The 23,544-nt window shown below is 37.1% G+C and overlaps 2 protein-coding genes across 2 annotated transcripts in view; one reads left to right on the top strand and one right to left on the bottom strand.

The window, feature by feature from the left end:
- RAB5A (RAB5A, member RAS oncogene family) overlaps positions 1 to 4,089 on the top strand; it is a 28,592-nt gene extending 24,503 nt beyond the window's left edge. The window contains exon 6 of the mRNA XM_045791668.2: positions 2,654 to 4,089. Within this exon, the coding sequence (XP_045647624.1) occupies positions 2,654 to 2,769 (116 nt within the window). The 3' untranslated portion in view covers positions 2,770 to 4,089. The remainder of the gene's footprint in view (positions 1 to 2,653) is intronic.
- A 150-nt stretch (positions 4,090 to 4,239) lies between these two features.
- On the bottom strand, positions 4,240 to 22,746 carry PP2D1 (protein phosphatase 2C like domain containing 1). Its single transcript, XM_087870173.1, has 3 exons — positions 22,718 to 22,746; positions 16,143 to 17,200; positions 4,240 to 5,079 (listed from the first exon to the last, which is right to left on the bottom strand). Exons 1-3 carry the CDS (start codon positions 22,744 to 22,746, stop codon positions 4,280 to 4,282), a joined length of 1,887 nt encoding a protein of 628 aa, XP_087726299.1. The 3' UTR covers positions 4,240 to 4,279.
- Between the last annotated feature and the right edge of the window lie 798 nt (positions 22,747 to 23,544).

The raw sequence follows: 23,544 nt of genomic DNA, 5'->3' as shown, positions 1-23,544 counted from the left end.
GTTTATTCTAGGTGAGTTGAAAGCCTGGACTTACAGTGCAAGCAGATAGATTTTTCTAAAGATGTCAATGAGAAATTTGGATAAATACGTTTTTCTATTAGATTATACTTCTTATAAAAAAGAAAGATAAGCTCAGAGCAGAATCATCAATACAACATATGGGCATAAAGGGATATCTTTTTCACTGATCAGTAACTATCTTCATCTCTACTTGCAGCACTATTTTTGTTTCTCACATTCTTTTGAAATTATTGATTATTGACAATTATAACACAAACGTACATGTTACATAAGTATACAAATTATTTTAACGCAAATATTATAATGGAGAAAGTTTCAAATCATTGAGGCACAGAGAGAACGAGGGAAAGCAAAACAAACATGGTTTATGTTACCTCTGGTCATTTGACCTGCGTAGTGCTCTTACCTTTTCTTCAAGATAATTTTAACTAATAATGATTGCAATTCCATGTTGATTATAAGTAATGAAGTTGGGAGTACTAATAAGGAAGCTTCCTGTTTCCTATAACAAAAATAAAAGTATTCCCATTGACCCTAACCTCCTTCCAGTAATTTTAAGGTGCAGATTCTGTGAGAATTGTCTACTTTGGTGGCTCTTGTGTTTTACTGTCTGTGCACTATTCATGCACCAAGCACTCTCCTCATTCCAAAACATTTTTATTATATGGCAGTGATTATTAACTGGGATGCACACAAACTTATCCCCAAATAAAAAATATTCCTTTTATTGAAATCATACAAATTAACCATTTAACAGCTGTTCAGAGGCTAAAGAAAATTGCTACAAATACTGTCAGAATATATTTCACTAGGTGAGAGAGCTTAATGGTAGCTCATGTAGGCTTGTTAGGAAAAAACTTGCCTGTTACACAGTAAAATATTTTACTGAAAAGTTCAGGCTTTAAGTTCATTAGGGAAATACTAGTGAAGGATTGTATGACAATATGCTCTTTTTATAAATAGAACACAAGATTACACCTAGAATCACATCTGAAAAGCTAGTAACAGAAATCAAGGAAATAGGTCCATCAAATTAGGCTGAACTTTAAAATTTTCTGATGGTATTAAGACACCACCAGATGGGCCTGCTTGCTTGTTTTATTATTTTTTTGTTTTTTAAGTAATCTGCACCCAATGTGGGGCTTGAACTCACGACCCCAAGTTCGAGAGTCACATGCTGTATTGTTTGAGCCAGCCAGGCACCCCCGGTTGGACTTTATTTAATTTGTACCTTCTATTCTGATGTGCTAATAGTATATTTTTTCAGTCAGAAAGTAGCCTGCATATCAGAACTTTCGGTTATTTTTCTGAAATTACAATGTTTCTTTCCTTGAAAGAAATACCAACCATTAAATTGAATTGTGGCCTTTCTGTTTCGTTTACCAGATTAGTAACTTAGATCACACAGTGCACTCATTATTTCCACTCTTGATGACTTCCTGTAGGGAGTACAGTTATTTAGTCGGAGAAAGTGTACAATAAATTTATCATCTGCTTTCAGTTTGATAAAGTTCTGCTTGCGTGGCTTTCATTGTACATCTTCATTAACTTGATCTGGGATTTTTAGCCTCTTAAAATCCTAATTCAGGGGCAAATTTGTAAGCTCCAATTATCCATATACCAAACAAATAGTATCAGCTTTACTTTGGTTATATTTAATAAAATATGAGACAGAAGACTACTTCTGAGACCTCTTAAGTGGTATTTTAGTTTATCTTCTCATAGTAAAAGTTTACCAATAGAAGCTTAAAAGTTTCTCATTCTACTCTATTTCCTTCAGCCTCCTAATTTCACTCCGATCTGATTACAGAAAGCTCATTGAAAAGTATGGTAAAGGGAGGAATGATCTCTCAGTTCAAAATCTAACTTAATATTAGTTAAATAAAATTTATAAATGGTAGCCTACTCTTTTTCCCTACAAGCCTTTGTTTGAAAATACATTTCACTGGGAATTTGCCATTTTATTACCATTTACCCTACCATCCCTAGTGCCATTTCTAGAGAAATAGCCCAAGGTGAAGGCTTTTCTTCCCAAATTTCCATGGATTCTTAAGATGATTAATGTTCATGTGGAATATTACAACAAATAAAGGATAAAAGATCCAGAATGCGACTAGGCATTTAGGTATTGAAGTAGAGCATGTTCAGCCTTTGTGTAACCTGAGCCAAGGCTAAGGTAAAGCTAGAATTCAGTCATAGTAGTCTCTCCCCAAGAGATATTGATAGAAGCTAAGATTCTTCATAAACATTGGCTGACCATCATCTTTATTAACTTAGATTTTCTTTAAACAATAGAGGTATTAATGATTATGAAATAAAGTACTATTCTAGTATTACCAACTGAATGTATATAAAGAATTAAATATTGCTGTAGTCAACTTAAGTTTTAATTGTCTGTAATTGTTCCTCATCTTACCCTTCCCTCAACCCACTAACCTCACTAAGGACTGACCAATGAATAGTATTTGGTATTATGTAGTAGCTACTCAATAAACATTTCAAAAGAATGAGCATGTAGCTATGTGATACTTCGGGTTAACCCAGATGGAAAAAAAAAAAAGATTGTAAGCAGATGAAAATAATTCTAATATGAATATTCTGATTGTGTTTATTTTGATAATTTATCTCTCAGCTAAAAAGTTGCCAAAGAATGAACCACAGAATCCAGGAGCAAATTCTGCCAGAGGAAGAGGAGTAGACCTTACTGAACCCACGCAGCCAACCAGGAGTCAGTGTTGTAGTAACTAAACCTCCAGTCTGAACTTGCTGGAATATTCTTCTGCTTCCCAAATGTTAATGACAGTGAAATTGGAGCATTTAACTGGCCCAGTATGACTTCCAAAAAGAAGAGACTTATGATAGAGTCAAGTTTCTAATACAGAATTATTTTAAGTGTTTTGAACTTAATTTTTAATAACATGCATGTGACCCTCTGACTAATGTTTCAGAAGTAGAAGGGGGGAAATGAGAGCTGTGTGTGTACGCTTGTTTCCTTGGACGGTTAGGGAATCGTTTCTCATCATCAGGGATAGAGACAAAGGATGATGTAAACCCACAGTTAACTGGCCACTGCTAAGTAAAAGATTTGGAACTTATTAATTTGGGCTTTTCAAAAACATTCTTTTTTTAGAAGGAGGTTCTAAAGATACTTACGCTTAGCTACAGTGTTGAGGCAACAGGTAATTTCTCTTAGTATGCATATTTAAAATGTACATTCCACATTTTAACAAATTAACCACAAGAAAACAGTCCCACATCTTCAGGGGGAAAACACGAACATTAGTGGCATCTAAATTATAGCCAGTTCTGGTATTTTTAGTGGGGTAAAACAAGTCAAATGTAACCTTATCTTGTTTTAGGAATATGAAAACTGATAAATGCATCTTAATGGATTGTGTTCCCTTCAAACATGTGAGCTCTTCAACAGAAATGAAACAAACCAGGTGTCTGTGATTTCTGTTTAATCACTGCTGGCCATTACATAGGTTTTGTTGTTTGGGGGAAGGGAGGGAGCTTTTGTTCCCTTCGGACGTAATATAGTCAATGCACTAACAATTATGTACATTCAAACTTGATTATTTTAAATTCAGTCTTCAGCTGTACTGTAAATAGGGTACTGCACTGTAGTCTCCATATATGTTTATTACTTTCCTGTAATATTTAAGAGTTGCTTAAAGGTATACAAAATGTACAGTTACTAAAACAGCTAATTTTTCCTTTTCTCTCCCTTTGAAAGGAAGGGGCTTCAATTGTTCCTACATGCTAGAACCATAATAAACAATGTACCAGTAATTTGTAACATAAGTATTGCAGTATGTTAGTAATAATCTTGCAGCCTTGTTTTCCAAAGTTCATTTTATTTTGATCAGTATATTGCACTAATTGTTTTAGGTATTTTCATTATATGAAATCTACCATGTGTCAGAGATGATTTAATCTATTTAAGTGTTGAACTGCTAGCAGAACTTGTACATTTACAGTAATTCAGAATTAGTAAGGAAAACAGTTCACCAGTGTTTAGTTTTATATTGAGGTGCTCAGGTTGGAATAAAGTGGTATAAAAAGCAAGTACTGGTTTTTCTCTTTTTTGGCATGGAACAGTGAACATACATAAATGGTATTATGTAACCTAAAATACACTTTTATAGTTTCGTTAGTACATTCTTAAAAATTATTTGCCTGGTATTGATGTATTATCCTACTATCTGGTTCTTTGAAGAATTGTCTTTACATTTTTATACTCTGGATAATCAGAACTTTATCTTTTGTCCATCAGAAACTGATACTCACTTCCCTTGAAAAGTATTACCATGACTGTAATGTTGTCTCTCGAGCCAGCCACTAAAGCAGCACTTACAAGTTCATGGCTAATATACTTGGCTGCACCTTCATAGAAATTTTTAGTGTGTGATTCTTCTTCTCTTGAATTTTTTGACACATCATCTACGCTGGTTGGTCCATTAGTTTCCTTCTCACCGTAAAGATCATGATTAGTCTTTTTTGGTGGAAATGTTTGTGCATTTTTAGGGTTAGAACATTTTGAATCCAACAGATTTTCTTTTGAATTTATAGTTGACACACATTCTGTAGATTCAGGATTATACTGAAACAATATACGGATGTTACTTTCTGATATAGAATTGATTGGTTCATAGATTAGGAAAGGCTCCTTGGGTGGTAAGGATTCATTTTGTGTGTTTGAATAATGGGTTTCTTTATACACTTGAAACATTGTCATTGCCAGTGCAGTGACTTCCTTTGTATCCAAAACTTCCCAGAGTCCATTAGTAGCTAAGATAAGGAATTGGCATAAGTCATCTATAGGGACAGAGATAGTTTGAGGTGCTGGGATAATAGATTTTTTTAGTTTGAGATTTCCATGAAATCCAAGTCCTCGTGTGGTTTTTATTTGGCCTTCTAGGAGCCCATATGGTTCATTTGAACTAATTATTGCTCCATTCTGAAGTAGTCGTCGTCTTTCGGTTATGTTTCGCGTAGTGTGTTCTTTGGTTATGCAAAAGCCTTTTCCATTTCTGCATAAGATTGCTTGTACATTACCTAGAAGATTATTAGAAAAAAATGATCTTAGAGATTTAACAACCGATTGTATCAAAGTATGCTGTTAACTTTATTCTGTGTTTCAGTGCATAAATACAAAGCCATTTTAAAACATTTTTAACTTGTAAAATATTGATATTACTGAGTGATTTATGGTAGTTGAGATTTGTAACTGGGAGGCCAGTTTATCCCTCATTTTTAAGTAACTTACTGTTTAAAATACTGCAGTTAATATTAAAATAACTAAAAGTACAGATAGAACCAATTTTTTTTATGAAACAGCTTCCGAATATTTATTTTATAGAGCCAAGAGTTGAACTTTTTTACAACCAACATATATTCCATAGAGCAGACATTTTTTAAATATTTAAATGCCTTTTTAATTAAAAACACAAGCATTGATTTTTTTAAAAAGTGGAGTTCATAGTTTTGTACTTGGTAAAACTTAAAACCTAAACACATTATAGGTGTGGGCGTTGAAAAAAATTAGAATGCCACTGTTAATGTCAGTATTACTAGTTTCATGTTGTGTGATTAAAAAATTAAGTCAATTAGCCCTGTAAAGAAACAAAACATGTATTATTAATGTATTACATGGATAATAGCTAGCCAACGTTAAATTAAACCCTTTGATTAAAAACTGAAGTCTTAAAAGTTGATTGTAGTTTATTCATGGTTCAGATGGACCTATGATGTGTGCTTCATTGAAATCTCAAGAAAATCTAAACATAATGTTCTGAACAGATTGAGGGATGGTTGTACTACCAAAACTTTCTTTGGTTTTATTAAGAAAAGATTCACAGAGTTTAGTTTATTAAGGAAACAATTTTCCCTAAGTTTTTAGGAACATGATTGTACATTCAACCATAAACATTAAGTTTTTCTTGAAATGGACTCATCATTTATAAGAGGGCATATAAATTATTCTGAGATGGTGTTAATTATGTTTGAATATTACAGTACCTTTGAGAATAAAATTCCTGGGATCATGCAAAATTGCCATTAGAATATCTGGTTTCAAGCATGGTGCTATACCTGGAATCTGAATTTTGTTGCTATCGGGGTTCAATTCTAATCCTGTTTTTGAGGCAAAGAAATTGAGATTTCAGAAGGCTAAAGTCTACACTAGTGTGGTTGGACCAAAAGAGCTTAAGTTGGTGAAGCATTAGTGTCAGGCATAGGCTAAGCCTATTAGCTCATTTACATAATGGGAATTATAAAGATGATGTATGTGGAAAATGTTTATAAAACCAGAGAACTGTGTAAGTGATAGTTCTAAAAACTACATGACCTCTTTTACTGCTCTGTGGTTTGGTTATTAACATCTTGTATTAACTTGTCTTTTCTGCTGGTCATTTAGACTCTGCAGAAGTTAAATCGGTAAAATAATTCTTGACTTTTGCTGAGTCCTAAATTATTACTGTCCCAGCAAACCAGCATGGATTGGTAATGGACATGCCACCTGGGTAAATCAAATGTTATATTAGGAGGACATATGATTCAATGCCTCTTAAATTAGAAAATTTCTATTACGCATGTACATACACATAGAAATAGTGCAACCATAGCTCTGAAAACACAGGGGACATTATTTGGCTCAGAATAGTCGAATCCACTGACTTACTAAATGTTTCATTTGCATGTGGCAAGTCGAAGCCCACTCAGCAAAAAAAAGTATTGTTCCTCTTGTGTGGTTTGAAAATAATTCAGTACAATTATGTTGTTACAATGGAAAGGTGGTAAACTGATATTTTTTATTTATCTCTGCAGAAATTGCTAAGCATAGCCTTATGCACTGTTTTCCTCCTCCCCCCCCCCCCAATTGCTGTACCAGACAGTGGGAAATACCATTTTGGCTTATTTTACTGTTGTGAATATCCCTTGGGCTCAACACAATAGAACTTTCTAGAAGAAGGGACATTAAATCTTGGTTGTACTTTTTATTCTACCATTTACTTGCTGTCTGACTTTTAGTTGACAGTGTGCTTACCCTGATGAAAAAGAAACTGCCTTCTGAATAATTCACATCTTTACTACGTGAATGGTATGTGAAGAAAAAAGTGAAGGAGAGGTACCTACTGTATTTCAACCATTCATGCATAGCCCAGGAAGTAGAGGCAAAGTAAGATTCAGGCCTTCGAAGAGTACTATTGGAACAAACAAGAAGAAAAACTGTATGTGCAGAGTTAGTAATTTTTTTTGCCGGAGCCTAGGTTGCATATGCTGTCAGCTGCAAGTGGGATTGTTGAAAGCAGTTGACTACAGTAAGCTGAAAGCTAGGATAGAATAATGAACAAAAGCCACAAGGAAGATGGGAAATTGGAGGAAGATTTAAATAACCCTGTATGTCCAAGTGTCTGGGGAACTGAAAGGGGAGAGGAACAGTTCATGACAATTTAAAGATTGGCTTTAAAGAAAGGTTCCTTGAACATCTCTCTGGTGGGAATGAGAATAGGCAGTGAGCTATCTGAAGACAGTTACACAAAAGTTTGTGAATCTGGGCATAAATATTTCAAATTGCCAGACAAATTTACCAGCTTCAGCAGTGTGGAGAGATTGTGCTCTTCAGAAAATGTTATCAGAACGTAAGTGGAACAGGGTTATTGCAAGAGGGACATTAATTATATGGGAATTAGAAAAACTGCTTTGAGATGATACTCCAGCCATTTCACAGTCAGGCAAAGTGTTCCTTATACAGAGAGCAATGATGCAACTGCCTCCTACAATTAATAGCTGGGTTATCTTCAACTTGTGAAAATGAAGAGTACTCCTGTAAACTGTGGAGCACCTTAAAATCACAAGGGAATTCTAGATCTGAATGGGCGAGATAAAGATTCTTTTTTTTTTTCAGATAAAGTCACTCACTATTGAAGATAACAGGAAAAGTTTAAAAAAGAACTGGAGGGAAAAGAAAGATAAAGTGTATGTGGTGGAAGAAAAACATACCTAGGATGCAGGAGTGCCCAGAAATACAAATTTAGCTTGGTTTGGAAGAAATGGCATGGGGAAGTGGAAACACTTGGAGTCTGACACACTTGGTTGGGCTTTAATTCCAGCTTTATGTGACCTTCATTTAGTCACTTTATTTCCCTGAGTTACAGTTTTCCACCCGCAATGTTATTTTTTTTGTCAAGGTTATTGTGAAGATTTAAGAAGGTAATTTAGTAAGTTGAAACTCGATAAAGGTGTTTTTTTTTTCCCTTGGGTCCCATAAAGGGGAAATCAGGGGAAGAGAGGCAATCCAAAAAAAGATGGAGATGAAGCTATAAATGTTTGATTTTAGACACATTTATTTTAAAAAAATGCCTTTTAATTCTTTTGAAGATTTATAGGCTTAAAGAAGTAAGGAACAATAACTTGGAGCCTGGGAAATGAAATAGTTATTGGGGGGAAAAAAAGCAGTTGGAGCATGAAAAAACAGGAAATTCGAACATCAGTGAGGTATACCTAAACTGGAAGCTTAACAAAATGTATGTAAATGAGGTCAGGGAAACAACCTATATTCAGTTTTTCTGCAAGACACTGATTTTGGTAGAAAAGGCTGAATTTGTATGCATGGGCACCAGGTTTATGACTCTTCCTACTGATGATCAGTGTGAGCCTTGCTGATGGGGAGCTAGTTTTCATCGATTATTCAAAAGATCTCTTTGTTCATTTTATAGGCTGTATGGGCATGAAACTCAAATTCGCCATTGTACATCTGGAGCCTAACAATACTTTACACATCAGTGTCAACTATCTGTCAAATACTTGTTGAATGTGTTTTCAGAATCAGGTTTGTATATACGAGTTCACCACCAACATACCCCAAAAACGGGAGAGAGGGAAGGTAAAGCATATAAAAGGTCAGTGTTATTTAAGAATATGGTTTTTTTCCTGCATAAAATAAGATGATTCTGAAATTGAATTAGGTTTTAAAGATTTTATTTATTTGTCAGAAAGCACAATCGGGGAGCAGCAGGCAGAGGGAGAAGCAGGCTCCCTGCTGAGCAAGGAGCCCAATGCGGGACTACATCCCAGGACCTGAATTAGGTTTTAAAGAAAAAGGATGGGGCTGGAAATAATTACCAGAAGCTACTTTTGTTTCCTAGTGACCTAGTTTTCTGTCTGATGAGCTCATTCTAGATCCAGAGACCAGTCATAGCTTTACCCAATACTTTTCTACTATTCACAGTTCCTTAATTGTTGACCACCTCAAGCCCTTGTCCTCAAGGTTACCAAGTGATTTCTTTTTTTTTTTTTTTAAGATTTTATTTATTTATTTATTTGACAGGCAGAGAGAGAGGGAACACAAGCAGGGGGAGTGGGAGAGGGAGAAGCAGGCTTCCTGCAGAGCAGGGAGCCCAATGCCAGGCTCGATCCCAGAACGCTGGGATCATGACCTGAGCCGAAGGCAGATGCTTAACAACTGAGCCACCCAGGCGCCCCTTTAATCCTCACAACCTCAAGGGAAGCATACCCATGTTTTAATGCATAAGAAGAGTGAAGCTCACCAATTACATAAGGTTGCATCACTAGTACAATAGTAGTTTCTGGGGCCTCATTAAAAGGAATTATTAAGAACAACTATGCACTGGGGCACCTGGGTGGCTCAGACTCTTGGTTTCGGCTCAGGTCATGACCTCGGACAGACTCAACACGGAGTCTGCTAGAGATTCTCCATCTCCCTCACCCTCCCGCTCTCCTCCCTCCTACTCTCACTTGTGAGTGCCCTCTCTCTCAAATAAAATCTTAAAAAAAAAAAATATGTACAATCTAGACATAAAGATACTGGAATAGATACACTAAACCACTCATTTACCAATGCCCATTTCCAATTCCAGATATCCTAGGACCCTTAAGAATTGTCTTAAGGAATCTACTCTGCCTGTGCTGTATAAATGGAACAACAAAGCCTGGATCACAGTGCATGTATTCAGTTTACTGAATAGTTTAAGCCCACTATTGAGACCTGCTCAGGATAAAAAATTTTTTAAAAGATTCAAAATATCACTGCTCAATGATAATGCAAGTGCCCGCCCAAGAGCTCTGATGATGAACAAGATTGATATTTTCACGCCTGCGAACCCAACATCCATTCTGCAGCCCGTGGATGAAGGAGTCATTTTGACTTTTAAGTCATTACTTAAATACTTTTATGAGGTTATAGCTACCATAAATAATCACTCCTCTGATGGATCTGGGCAGAGTAAGTTCAAACATTCTAGAAGGTATTCACCATTCTAGATGCCATTAAGAACATTAATGATTCATGGGCAGAGGTCAAAATATCAACATGAACAGGTGTTTGGAAGTTGATTCCAATCTTCATGGATGACTTGGAGGGGTTCAAAACCAGTGCAGTTAAGTAACTGCAGATGTGGTAGAAATAGCGAGAGAACTAGAATTAGAAGTGGAGCCTGTAGCTGTGACTGGATTGCTGCAATCTCATGGTCAAACTAAATGGATGAGAAGTTGCTTCTTACGGATGAGCAAAGAAAGTGGTTTCTTGAGATGGAATCTAGTCCTGGTGAGGATGCTGTGAGGATCATGGAAATGATGACAGAGGATTTAGATTATCGCATAAACTCAGTTGATAAAGCAATGGTGGGGTTTGAGAGGATTGACTCTGATTTTGAAAGAAGTCCTGCTGTGGGCCAGATATGAACAAACAGCGTCGCATGCCACAGAGAAATCATTCATGAAAGAAAGAACAACCGATGTGGCAAGCTTTATTGTCTTATTTTAAGAAATTGCTGTAGCTACCCAAAACCTCAGTAACCATCACCCTGACTGGCCAGCAGTCATCAATGTCAAGGCAAGACCGTCCACCAGCAAAAAGGTAACAACTCACTAGTGACACCTCAGATGATAATTAGCATTTTTTAGCAATAAAATAGTTTTCATTAAGGTAGGCACATTGGCTTTTTAGACATATTGTATTGCACACTTAACAGACTACAACACAGTGTGATCATAACTTGCAGGCCCTGGGAAACAAAAAATTCATTTGACTCGCTTTATTGCAATATTTGCTCTATTGTGAAGGTCTGGAACCAAACTCACAACACCTCCTAGATATGCCTGTATAAAAAGAGATAAGTTCATATATATGCATATGAACAAAATAGTATAAAGTCTGAGAGGGAAGAAAAAATTATGCTGTCATAAAGATTTTTTTTTAAAAGATTTTACTTATTTGAGAGAGATAGAGCACAAGCAGGGGGAGCAGCAGAGGGAGAGGGAGAAGCAGACACCCCACTGAGCAGGGAGCCCGATGTGGGGCTCGATCTCAGGACCCTAGGATCATGACCTGAGCCGAAGGCAGACGCTTAACCAACTGAGCCACCCAGGCGCCCCCCTAAGGATTTTATTCTATATGTAAAATGGTATAATATCATTTGAAGGTAGACTGTCAGAAGTTAAAGATGTATACTATAAGCATAAAATAACAAAGAGTTATAGCTAACCACCTAACAAAGGAGGTAGATAGGAATAAAGATATTAATTCAAAAGAAGGTAGTAAAGAGATAATAATATACAACTATGTATCCTCATAGAAAAGAATGAAGTTGGACCCCTACCCCATGACACATACAGAATTAATTCAAAATGGATAATGGACCTGAATGTAAGAGATAAAACTATAAATCTCTTAGAACAAAACACTGGTGTAAGTTTTTGTGGCCTTGGATTAGGCAATGGTCTCATGGATTTGACACTAGGAGTACAAGCATCAAAATTTAAGTATTTTTGCTTCAGAAGATAACAAGGAAGAGGAAAAAAAAAAAACCCATGGAATTAAAATATTTACTAATCATACATCTGATAAGGGGCTTGTATCCAGAATATAAAAAAAGAATCTTGCGGGGCGCCTGGGTGGCACAGCGGTTAAGCGTCTGCCTTTGGCACAGGGCGTGATCCAGGCATTATGGGATCGAGCCCCACGTCAGGCTCCTCCGCTATGAGCCTGCTTCTTCCTCTCCCACTCCCCCTGCTTGTGTTCCCTCTCTCGCTGGCTGTCTCTATCTCTGTCAAATAAATAAATTAAAATCTTAAAAAAAAAAAAAAAGAATCTTGCAACTCAATAGACAAGGAAACCCAATTAAAAAATAGACAAAAGATTTGAGTAGACATTTCTTAAAGGAAGATATTCAAATGACTAATAAGCACATAAAGAGGTATTCAACATCATGAGTCAACAGAGAAGTGCAAATCCATTGCCCTTCATACCCACTAAGGTGACTAGAATCAGAAAGACAGCGTTGGGAGAATGTGTAAAAGTTAAAATCCTCATACATTACTGGCAGGATAGTGATATGGTAGAGCCACTTTGGAAAATAGTTTGGCAGTTCCTCAAATGGTTAAGTGTAGAATTACCTGATGACCCAGCAATTCCACTCCTGGGTATATATCCAAGGGAGTGAAAACATGTCCACACAAAAACGTATGCACAATGTCCATGTCCGCATTATTCACAATAGCCACAAATTAGAAACAAATGTTTTTCAACTGAATAAATGGATAAGCAACATGCAGCATAACTCTACAGTGAAATATTATTCAGCAACAAAAAGGAAAGAAGTACTAATGCGTATTACAACATGGATAAACCTTCAAAACATGAGAAGTGAAAGAAGACAGTCACAAAAGAACACAAGTTGTGTGATTACATTTATTGGAAGTGCCCAGAATAGGGAAATGTATAGAGATGGAATGTAGATTAGTGGTTGCTTGGACTTGGAGAAATGGCAGGTGAGAGAGCTGATTGCCAAAGGGTACTGGGTTTCTTTTAAGAAGATGAAAATGTCCTAGAATTGACTGTGGGGGTGGTCGTACACATCTGTGACTGTACACTTTACGTGGGTGCACTGTGTGCTTTGTGAATTATATCTCAATAAAGCTATTAAAAATAAAAGCACTGGGGAAAACAAAGGGATCAAATAAGAATCCCTTGTTTATAAGGAACTAGTATGGTTAATTAGAAATGTAAATTTTGTGGTTTATTTAGGGGAAAAGTGTAATTATGTATTCTGTATAAATGCATCTGTTAGTGTTTTAATTCTATGAGGATTAATTGAAGTAAAATAGGAGAACACCAAGAGAAATTATAAAATGTAATATAAATGGGAAGCGCTAAGAATAAAAAAATCAAGAATGTCAGTTTCAAAATATTTTTTCCCACATGTACGAATTCAACATTTATTCAATGGTTTCATTACTGCACTCATGTTTCATTATATAGTGAGGTTTTTGTTTTGTTTTCTTTAATTCCCGAGTTGTGAGGACACTGGTATTTTACGAATTTAAATAAATTTGCACAGGAAATACAGGAAAATACAGGAAAAATAAAATCCCTTGCTATAGTTATAGGTCTTGTTTTATAAAATACAACACATGCTCTTGATAATTTTCTGTGAAAATTTACTTTTTGAAACCCATTTAACTCACTTTCTTTCAGGAGCACTCTTGTATCATCAATCACGACCTCCTTTTCACAAGTTGCAATTTTTCCCTACATATTTGTTTCTATTAGAATGAAGGATGCCTAAATGAAAACAGTTTAACACAATTATGTAAGCCTGAAAATTAGATCCAACAAATGTTTGACCTGGAGATTAGAACCAGCCAAACAGCAGTGATCCTGGAAGTAGTGAATCGTAGGAAATTAGACGTTTAATGATAGTGTCCAGTTATTCACTGTCTCATAATTCTTCCTTTAATTTTACAAGAACCCTGATGTGTAATGACATTTTCTAATGGAGGTCCCACGTCCAAGAATACGGGTCAGTTCCTAGAGTGCCGTGTAATCTGAAAACTGTGCTTGAAATAGACCTGCTCTGAAGCCATCTGGAACCTCAGTGTAAAGTCTGAGAAATGACAAAAGTCCTGAGGAAACTGGCATTGGACTTGGCTTCCTTTTCTTGCTTAATCTGGAGTACTCCTCTTGGGCTCAGAACCAGAGCCAGATCAGAAACAGGCTAACATCCAGGGACCTTGATGCTGTGGTGGTCTTTGTGATTATCTGGTTTTTGTTCGGAGCTGTCTCAGACACATTGTCCCACTCGCTGAGGGCCAGCCCCCTCAGGTTGTGGAAGAAATTCCCTTCAGTTGCAGTGTGACATAGAGGGCCTGATTGCCAGCTCCAATTCCTATTACCTCCAAGACCCTGAACAAGGTCTTTCTCTCACCTCTCTGAGCTTCCATTTTCTCATGTGGAAAAATGGGCTAACACCACTTAGATACGAGGGGGGTGGTGGGAGATAGAACAGAACTTGCAGCAAGTAGTAAATAAGTCCTAGAGATCGAATCCACAGTATAGGGAATGTAGAGAACAATACTATATTATAACCATCAAACTTGCTGCATCTAGAATTTAATTGTTTCAACCACCTTATGTAACATGATAGAACTGCTAATTATCACCTGAACGGCAATCATATTACAATATATACATGTATCATATTAACATACTTTAAACTTGCACAATGTTAAATGTCAAGTACATTTAAAAAAATACTTAGAGGATATCTTTAGATATCAGGGTTCTTATATGACTAAATGAGAAATTAGGCTATATTCAATATTCAATAAGTGGACACTATTATTAATAATAACTCTAGGGATGCCCGGGGGCTCATTCAGTTAAGCATCTGCCTTCAGCTCAGGTCATGATCCCAGGGTCCTGGGATCGAATGTTGCATCAGGCTCCTTGCTCAGCAGGGAGCTTGCTTCTCCCTCTGCCTGCTACCCCCCCTGTTTGTGCTCTCTCTCACAAATAAATAAATACAATCTTTAAAAGTAAAAAAATAAATAAACTGTCCTTGCTTATCAGGTGCCTGGGTGGCTGAGTCGGTTAAGCATCTGCCTTTGGCTCAGGTCGTGATCCTGGAGTCCTGGGATCGAGTCCCACATCAGGCACCCTGCTCAGCTGGGAGTCTGCTTCCTCCTCTCTCCTTCACCTTGTGCATGCTCTCTCTGCTCTCTCTCTCAAATAAATGAAATCTCAGAAAAAAAAAATAATAACAGCTCTATACAGGGATACCTTACTGGCTCAGTTGGTAGACCATGAGATTCTTGATTTCAGGGTCGTGAGTTTGAGCCCCACACTGGGGGTAGGGTTTACTTGAAAATAATAATAATGATGATATGGGACGCCTGGGTGGCTCAGTCGTTAAGTGTCAGCCTTTGGCTCGGGTCGTGATCCTGGGGTCCTGGGATCAAGCCCCGCATCAGGCTCCCTGCTCAGAGGGAAGCCTGCTTCTCCCTCCCCCACTCCCCCTGCTTATGTTCTCTCTCGCTGTGTCTCTGTCAAATAAATAAAATCTTTAAAAAACAAATAAATAAAAGTAATAATAATAATAGCAACAACAACAACAACTCTATTGATGAAAGGGGTAGTAGAAACCTAATTAAACCTAATTAACTCAGCTTAACTTTGCTAAAAATGTTTTATGTATGGGCTTTCCATTTTGGCAAGCTCCCAAGGCAGAACTTTAACACTGAAAGGATTGCTTCTTGAAATACAATTTAAAAAATATAGCCAAATGTTTGGAGAAGAGAATATATGCTTATAAACTTGAGGCACAAACTATTGTTTTCTCTAAAATTAAATTGATGTTACTTGGCCAGTGAGCACAAGTGACCTATTGCAAATGTGTTATCAGAATAACTGACCAGTATAGACAACCAGACTTGTGACAATCCTCAAAGAACTTTCCATTCTCCTGAAAAAGGGAAGTACGGGAAATGTTTTTTGTTTCATTCGGATCTAAGTAAATGTAATATGTTTGCTTTGCCTTTATCGACAGCTGTATTGCTACCCCATTTAGAAAATTTAATGCTTCGTTTGAATTATTGCCTGTATGTTCCTTCTTGGGAAAAAAATTACAATTATTTTTGTGCCTGCAGTCTGCATCTAAACTGTGGTTGCTGATGATTTCTTAAATTAGTCAATGGAATTTCAAGGCATTAGTAAGTCACTAAATCATAGGTCACTAAATAGCTCCGGAAGCAAGACAAGTTTTGTGGCCAGGAATAAAAAATAAATGTAAGGTGTAATGTGCACGCCTCCATGTACATACCAGTGTTTGCAATATGGAGTACTCCAGAAATTATTTGTGGCATCATCTGGGAAGGGACACTCTTTGCCAAGCCATCACCCTTATTGATTTTCCAATTCTTAGCATAGGGTTTTTTAATGTTGCCTTCCAATATACAAGTAACTGCAGAACAGCCACTCCATCGAACCCTGGATACTTCATTCCTTCCAAGACGTAAAAGCCTATCCATTCTCCAAAATGCTTTTGCAAAGGCTTTGTGTATGTTCTCATACTCATGTTTCACTGTTTTTCTCTTTTTCTTTATGGAGGAAAAAAGTTCTTCTACAGCTATGTATTCTTCCCTAAATACTGTGTGAAAGGATTTGATGACATTTTGCTCTTCAGGGGTCATTTGGTAGGAAGGATCAAATCTGGAAAGTTGGTGGAGGAGTAAAACTGGGAGTTCCATTGATGTCAAGTCTGCCGCTGAGGAACCATGATGTCCATCGAACAAACCAAAAAAACACACATCAGGTTTGTTGCCAAAGTTATTCACCACAGTGAATTTATCATTCATGTCAGCTTTCCATGTAGAATTTCTATCTTCACAAACGGCTACACCTTTAATCAATACATGACAGACTGTTTGAGAATATATGGAACTCCTGTGAACGTTATCAGTAATCTTATAGTATGCTGGTATTTGTTTCTTCCAAAGTAGCTCAAAAGCATTATTAATGCTCTGTAGGATTTTTTCAGTGAATATAGAAAATGACAATAGTTTAGCGATTATAAACTGTCTCTGAATGGAAATCACTGGGAGTGCTGGCTTCTTTCCACCCATCCACTGAAACCCCAAGGTAGCCAGAGCCACATGCTGCTTTTTATGGAGGAAGATTTCAGGTAGATCAATTTCGTGCTTGCACATGGAACAGGGAAATGTGATCATTTGATCATGCTGCTCTTCACGGTCTTCAGAGCCTCTTGATGGTCTGTTCTTTCTCCTCCTAAAATACCTTCTTCTCAAGGAAAACGGGATTTCCTTTTCTGAATCAAATGTTGATGTTCTCGCATTCCATTCCCTTGATTTCCAAAACACTCTGCAAAGAGGACAAAAGATATTTACATGCCAGGAATGACACATTGAAAGTCTTTTTTTTTTTTTTTAAGATTTATTTATTATCATAGAAAGTGAGAGAGTGAGCACCTGGCGGGCACAGAGGAAGAGAATCTTCAAGCAGACTCCCTGCTGAGCACAGAGCCGGAACCCAGGCTTGATCTGTCCATCCAGGAGATCATGACCTGAGCCCTGAGCTGAAGCGGAGAGTCAGGTGCTTAACCCACTGAGCCACCCACGTGCCCCAATACACTGAAAATCCTTTCAAGCAGACCATTGTCTTTGCAATTTGCTTTAGTTCCTCGTGATTCGATATGGGCCTACCACTGAATATTCTGATGCATCTTTCTACCATTCCCAAAAAAATACACAGGAAGTACTCAAAAAATTGGTGATTGAACTGAGTATGCCCGAATAAAATTAGGCAAAATCTCTACAAAGTCAACTAGAAATCTAAGAATAAATACTCAGAGAAATCGGCACAAGATTGTATCCCAGGCATGTGAAGGTATATGCTTGAGACCTAGGTATTTGATTTAAAATTTGAGCATAATTATTTTTGTACACCATTTTATCTTGCTGAAAATACTTTTTTTTTCTACTTAAAGGGTTCACAGGAAAATGAATAGGAGGGGTGCCTGGGTGGTTCAGTCAGCTAAGCATCCAACTCTTGGTTCTGACTTTGGTCATGATCTCAGGGTGATGGGATTGAGCCCTGCATGAGGCTCTGCACTCAGCACCATATCTGCTTGAGATTCTCTCCCTCTCCCTCCCTCTCTGCCCCTTCCCCTGCTTGTGTGCTTTCTCTTTCTAAAATAAATAAAATCCTTTTTAAAGCAAAAAAAGATGTTATTTTATAATTTATTTCAGAGAGAGCGCGCACGAGCAGGGGAAGAAGCAGAGGGAGACGCAGACTCCCCGCTGAGCAGGGAGCCCCATGAGGGGCTCAATCCCAGGACCCTGGGATCACAACCTGAGTGGAAGGCAAACGCTTGACTGACTGAGCCACCCAGGTACCCCTAAAGCAGATAAAATCTTTAAAAAAAAAATTTAAAACCTAAAAAATCAAAGTTGGTAACTTTAAATGTTTATTTAAACGGGACATGTTGTTAACTTCAACTCAACTTCATGTAAGTTACATTTAACTTCGACTCAACTCATAGAAGTTGTATTTGATCTGTGTACATTTAATGTGTTAGATGGGCCTACAACAATAAAAATGTCTGAGGCCCATAGGGACTTGAAACATTTCAAGCATAGTAACAGGTATTCAAGAATGTTGATGGTTGTTAAAATAAGAAATGAGTCCATTTAGTACTAAGGGCAAAATCATAATAATCTCTGAGCATAAAAGTAATGCATAATCATTTTTAAGTTCAAGACAGAAAGACACAAACTAGAAATGAAAGAGTGTTCTCCTTGTTTTCCCAGCCTCACCCCCACCTCCCAAATCCCAGTCTTGGTTAATGGCCTGTTATCTAGCTTTCCAAATATGTATGTATAAGATATATTGTAATATACTAATAATATATTTCTTATTATATATAAATGTATTATAATTATAATATACATTATGGATTAATAGTATAACTGTATCATTAATATTATATTACATATAATAATTAAGTATACAATAATATATTAATAGTATTAACATTACTTACATAAATATATTTACATATAAAATATATATAGGTGTCATCTTTCCTGAAATGTAAATAAGAGTCACATTTCACATACCATCCTAGAATCTGCCATTATTACTCAATACTAAGTCATGGCCTCGTACTGAAAGCTTGAATATGGAGAGACAAAACAATATACAATGAAAATGTAGACTTTGGATTTAAAGAAAAAAACTGTCTTCAAAAAAAAAAATCTGTCTTCACTTACAGATTATATGGCCTTAGCTAAGTTATTAAGCTTCTCTGAATATCTGCTTTCTTATCTGTAAATGAACAGGATTATTTATAGCATCAAATGAGATAAATTGTGAAGCAATTGGCAACAGGGGACATTCAAAAAGGGCCTGCTCCTTCTAGCCTAAGCAAAAAGGACACTTAGGACTGTACCAAATGAAAACATATCACATGAAGACAGGAAATTGTAATGGTTAGGGGAAAATATATTCTATATAAAACTAATTTAAGGAAAAAAATCAGTAAATCAATGGAAAAGGATTTTTTTTAAAGTAATTTTTATACCCAATTTGGGACTTGAATTTACAATCCTGAGATCAAGAGTTGCCTGCTCTACCGACTAAGCCAGCCAGGTGCCCTGGGAGAGGATTTTTTAAATAGCAGTACCTGAATCTGAGTGTTTCAGAATTGTGTTATGTGTATTTATTACTATGTTGCAGCAAATTGTATATATCATTGCTTTGCTACAATTGTTACTCAGTTTAACAAATAATAATAAACTGGACATATAAAATAGAACACAATTTAGGGGAGCATGGGACTCTTGATCTTGGAGTTGTGAGTTCAAGCCCCACATTGGGTGTAGAGATTACTTAAATAAATAAAGACTTAAAAAAAGTGGAATGCAATTTTGAGAAACATATGTAAATTAAAAATGAATGCATAAATAAAGTAATACAATGGCTACAGAAATTAGGCAAATATCGTTAAGATTGTTCCCAGTAGAATTTTCATTCTATATGCTATGCAAAAGTCTTATTTCTAGGGAGGAAAATTTTCTATGGTAAATGATAAATAAGATGGTATGCCATATAATTGACAAAGGGCTTTAGCAACCTTCATATATGGCTTACATATGGTAGTATGATTAAAAATTAAACAGGCAAAGCTCTGAAAAATTTAAAATGTTTTGCTGCTTTCCTTATTTATATTTAATTCCCTGAAGGGCACAACTGTATTGAATATAGCTACTCATTCCTATTGTAAAATTTTATTTATAAATTTCCACCTCATAAATGCTTCTGAAACTATTAGCATATTAGTAGGCCTTCCTGGCTTTGCCTCAACAACAAATGTTTGTGTTTTTTTAACAGAAAAATTTAAAAGTACACAAAAATAGAAAAGTATAATGAGCCCCTATATACCCATCATCAGCTTCAACCATTATCAACATTTTTTCATTCTTGTTTCATCTTTTTCTTCAGCCATTTTTTTATTTCATTCTATTATTTTTATTGAAATATGTAAAAGCAAATACCAAAATTATATCAATTTCACTTATACACACTTCAGACCCATCAACAAATTTGATCAGCATCCATTCACCTCTTCAATACCTACAACAGGCCAACCGATGTGCATGCATGAGGCTGAGGATGCAGATAGATAAGGCTTGAAGCTTCGAGGCGAGGAGTTTGCAGAGCCATTCATGGGCTCATATAAAGAATTAAACAGGTCAGATGAGGTCCAAGACAGTGCCCACCCCAGGAGCTCGCCCCTTATCTAGCTAGCAGTGCCATCGTGACACCGGAGAAGCCGACCTAGAAAAACTCACAGTTGAGAGATATCAACAAGGCAGTCCAAGGCAAATCCAAGGGCATGACCAGTTAGCAGGAGGAAGGAGGAAGAGAACCCACCTAAGGAAATGGACAGGCAAGCAGGGAAGTAGGGGGGGAAAATGAGTACTGGCAAAGCTATTAAGCTCTTCTGGCCAAAATGTATAACAAATATTTTTATTTGCTACTATTTGGTAATGTTCATGTAAAGGACGCAGTTTTTCTGAGGCTCGATGAATTGCTGGGACAATACATAAGGCACCCTACTACTGTGATTCGACTTAGAACCAATCCTTTTTATCAGAAGTTTATTTTTCTGTATATGGGGAATAGCCATACTACAGTTCTCTCTCACATGGAGCTGTTCTTAGAATGTAATGTGTCATTCATTCAACAAATACTTGAGTGTCTGCAATATGGTAGGTACTGTTTTATTGCTGGGGATACAGCAGTGAACAGAACAGGCATGGTCTGTGGTAAAGCTTATATTCAGATATGAAGGCAATACATTAAGGAAACATGTAAACATGTAATACCAGATGGGGTAAGTACTAATGTGAAAAATATAGCAGAGTAAGAATATAGAGAAGGATGGGAGCCCTCCTTTGTATAAGGTAGTCCGGAGAATATAACATTTCGCCGCGTATGTAGTCTAACAGGAAGCCAAGATTTCATTTGATAACCAAGAAAGTGGAGGAAAAAGAACCCAGCAGATAAAATTGTTCATTGACTTACAGATGGCAACAGACACATGAAAAGATGCTCATCATCAGGGAAATGCAAATCGAAACCACAATGAGATAGATACCACCTCACACCTGTCAGAACAGCAAGAATCAAAAACACAAGAAACAACAGGTGTTGGCGAGAACGTGGAGAAACGGGAACCCTTGTGCACTGTTGGTGGGAATGCAAACTGGTGCAGCCATTGTGGAAAACAGCATGGAGGTTCCTTAAAAATTAAAAATAGAACCATTCTATGATCCAGTAATCAAACTACTAGTATTTACCCAAAAAAAATTTTTTTAAGAGTAATTCAAAGGGAATCCATGCACACCTAGGTTTATTGCAGCATTATTTATGGTAGCCAGATTATGAAAGCAGCCCAAATGTCCACGGATAGAGGAAGTGGGATGGATATCGTGGGATATTACCCAGCCATAGAAAAGCATGAAATCTTGCCATTTGTATCAACATAGATGGATCTAGAGAGTATAATGCTAGGTGAAGTCAGTCAGAGAAAGAAAGACAACTACCATATGATTTCACTCACGTGGAATTTAAGAAACAAAACAAATGAACAAAGTAAAAAAAAAAAAAGAGAGAGAGAGAAGACAAACCAAAAAATAGACTCTTAACTATAGAGTAAATTGACGGTTACCAGACGGGCAGCGGGTGGAAGGATGGGGGAAACAGGTGGGACCTTTCACAGGGTCCCATCTGCTAGACTTACTGTGGGATCCTACTTGTCTGTGGCCTTGATCATTTCCATCAGAATTTGATTTTCTGATTTAGGGACTCTGCCAAGTAGTTTTCAGCCCTCTTCCGGTGAGGGTTATCAAGTGCATTCAGCCTGAGGCACCCCTGAGTGTTCCAGTTTCTCACAATTGTGTTTGCTTTCTCATAAAACTTGGATACAAATAAACCAAAAAATGGGGGGATTAAGTGAGCTCTGAGTAATGTATAGAGTTGTTGAATCACTGGGGCGCCTGAGTGGTACAGTTGATTAAGCATCCGACTCTTGATTTCAGCTCAGGTCATGATCTCAGTGTCATGAGGTCAAGCCCCATGTCAGGCTCCGTGCTTGTTGTGGAGTCTGCTGGAGATTCTCTCTCCCTCTTCCTCTGCCCCTCCCCCCACATGTTCTCTGTCTCTCAAATAAACAAGTCTTTACAAAGAAAAAAATGTTGAATCACTATATTGTACACCTGAAATGAATATAGCACTGTATGTTTATTACACTGGAATTTTAAAAAAATGTCCATTGACTACATTTGTCATCCAGTAGAAATGAAGAAGATTTACCTGAAAGCACTATTAATTTCCTTGCTCATTTGGAATTGTTACCTCCCTTTACCTTCTCTTTAGCGCCTTTCCCCAGCCTCTGTTCCTCCAACTTGGATAGTGACGGTGATGGCTGTAGTGGAGGTGGTTCTGGTGGTGGTGGCGGCAGGGGTGGTGGGGGTCCCACTGATGTGCTGGGAGACCTCTCTGTGTGGAATGTTTACTACATCACCCGGAACCTCCGTCAGAACTCTCTTCATGATTCTGAAGGACTATGAAGTAGGAAGGGCACAAACTATATTGAGTAACAAACTTGTGCTTGAAACTTCAGAAAGAAGAATCATTCATTAAATATACTGCCTTGTGCCTGCATAATAGGATTTAAAAAATAAGAGGATTGACTATCAAGTAAGTTTTTTTTCTTTTAAGTCATGGCACTTTGAAAATACTGATTCCAGAAGGCTACCCTGAATGTACAGACCAGTTCTCTTCTCACTCAGAGGTAAGGTATCTCAGGCCATCTTTCCAGGACACCTCCTCCTACTTGCCCTGTATAGTCTGCCCACTCTCTCACTGCCCCAAGTCACTACCTGAGTTCTAGACATTGTTTGAATTGCCTTTTTATTTCTTGAGACTGTCCTCACTCCTGGCCAACACCTTTAGTTCCTAGCCTCATAATCCAAAGCTGAATTCCACCCTCTCACCCCAGGATGGATTAAAATTAGAACTAGAGCTCTAGAGAAATTTGTTTGCATACTGAAGAAATTTAGACAACTGCTTACTGGACATTTCCATGGGGATATATTACAGTCAAGTCAAAGTTAACATGTCCAAAACGGAACTCCCTA

Source organism: Ursus americanus, chromosome 20, assembly GCF_024610735.1.
Source record: "Ursus americanus isolate L20-20 chromosome 20, mUrsAme1.1.p, whole genome shotgun sequence".
NCBI lineage: Eukaryota > Metazoa > Chordata > Mammalia > Carnivora > Ursidae > Ursus > Ursus americanus.
The sequence above is the reverse complement of the archived record's forward strand: the minus strand, read 5'-3'. Positions and strand labels throughout refer to the sequence as shown.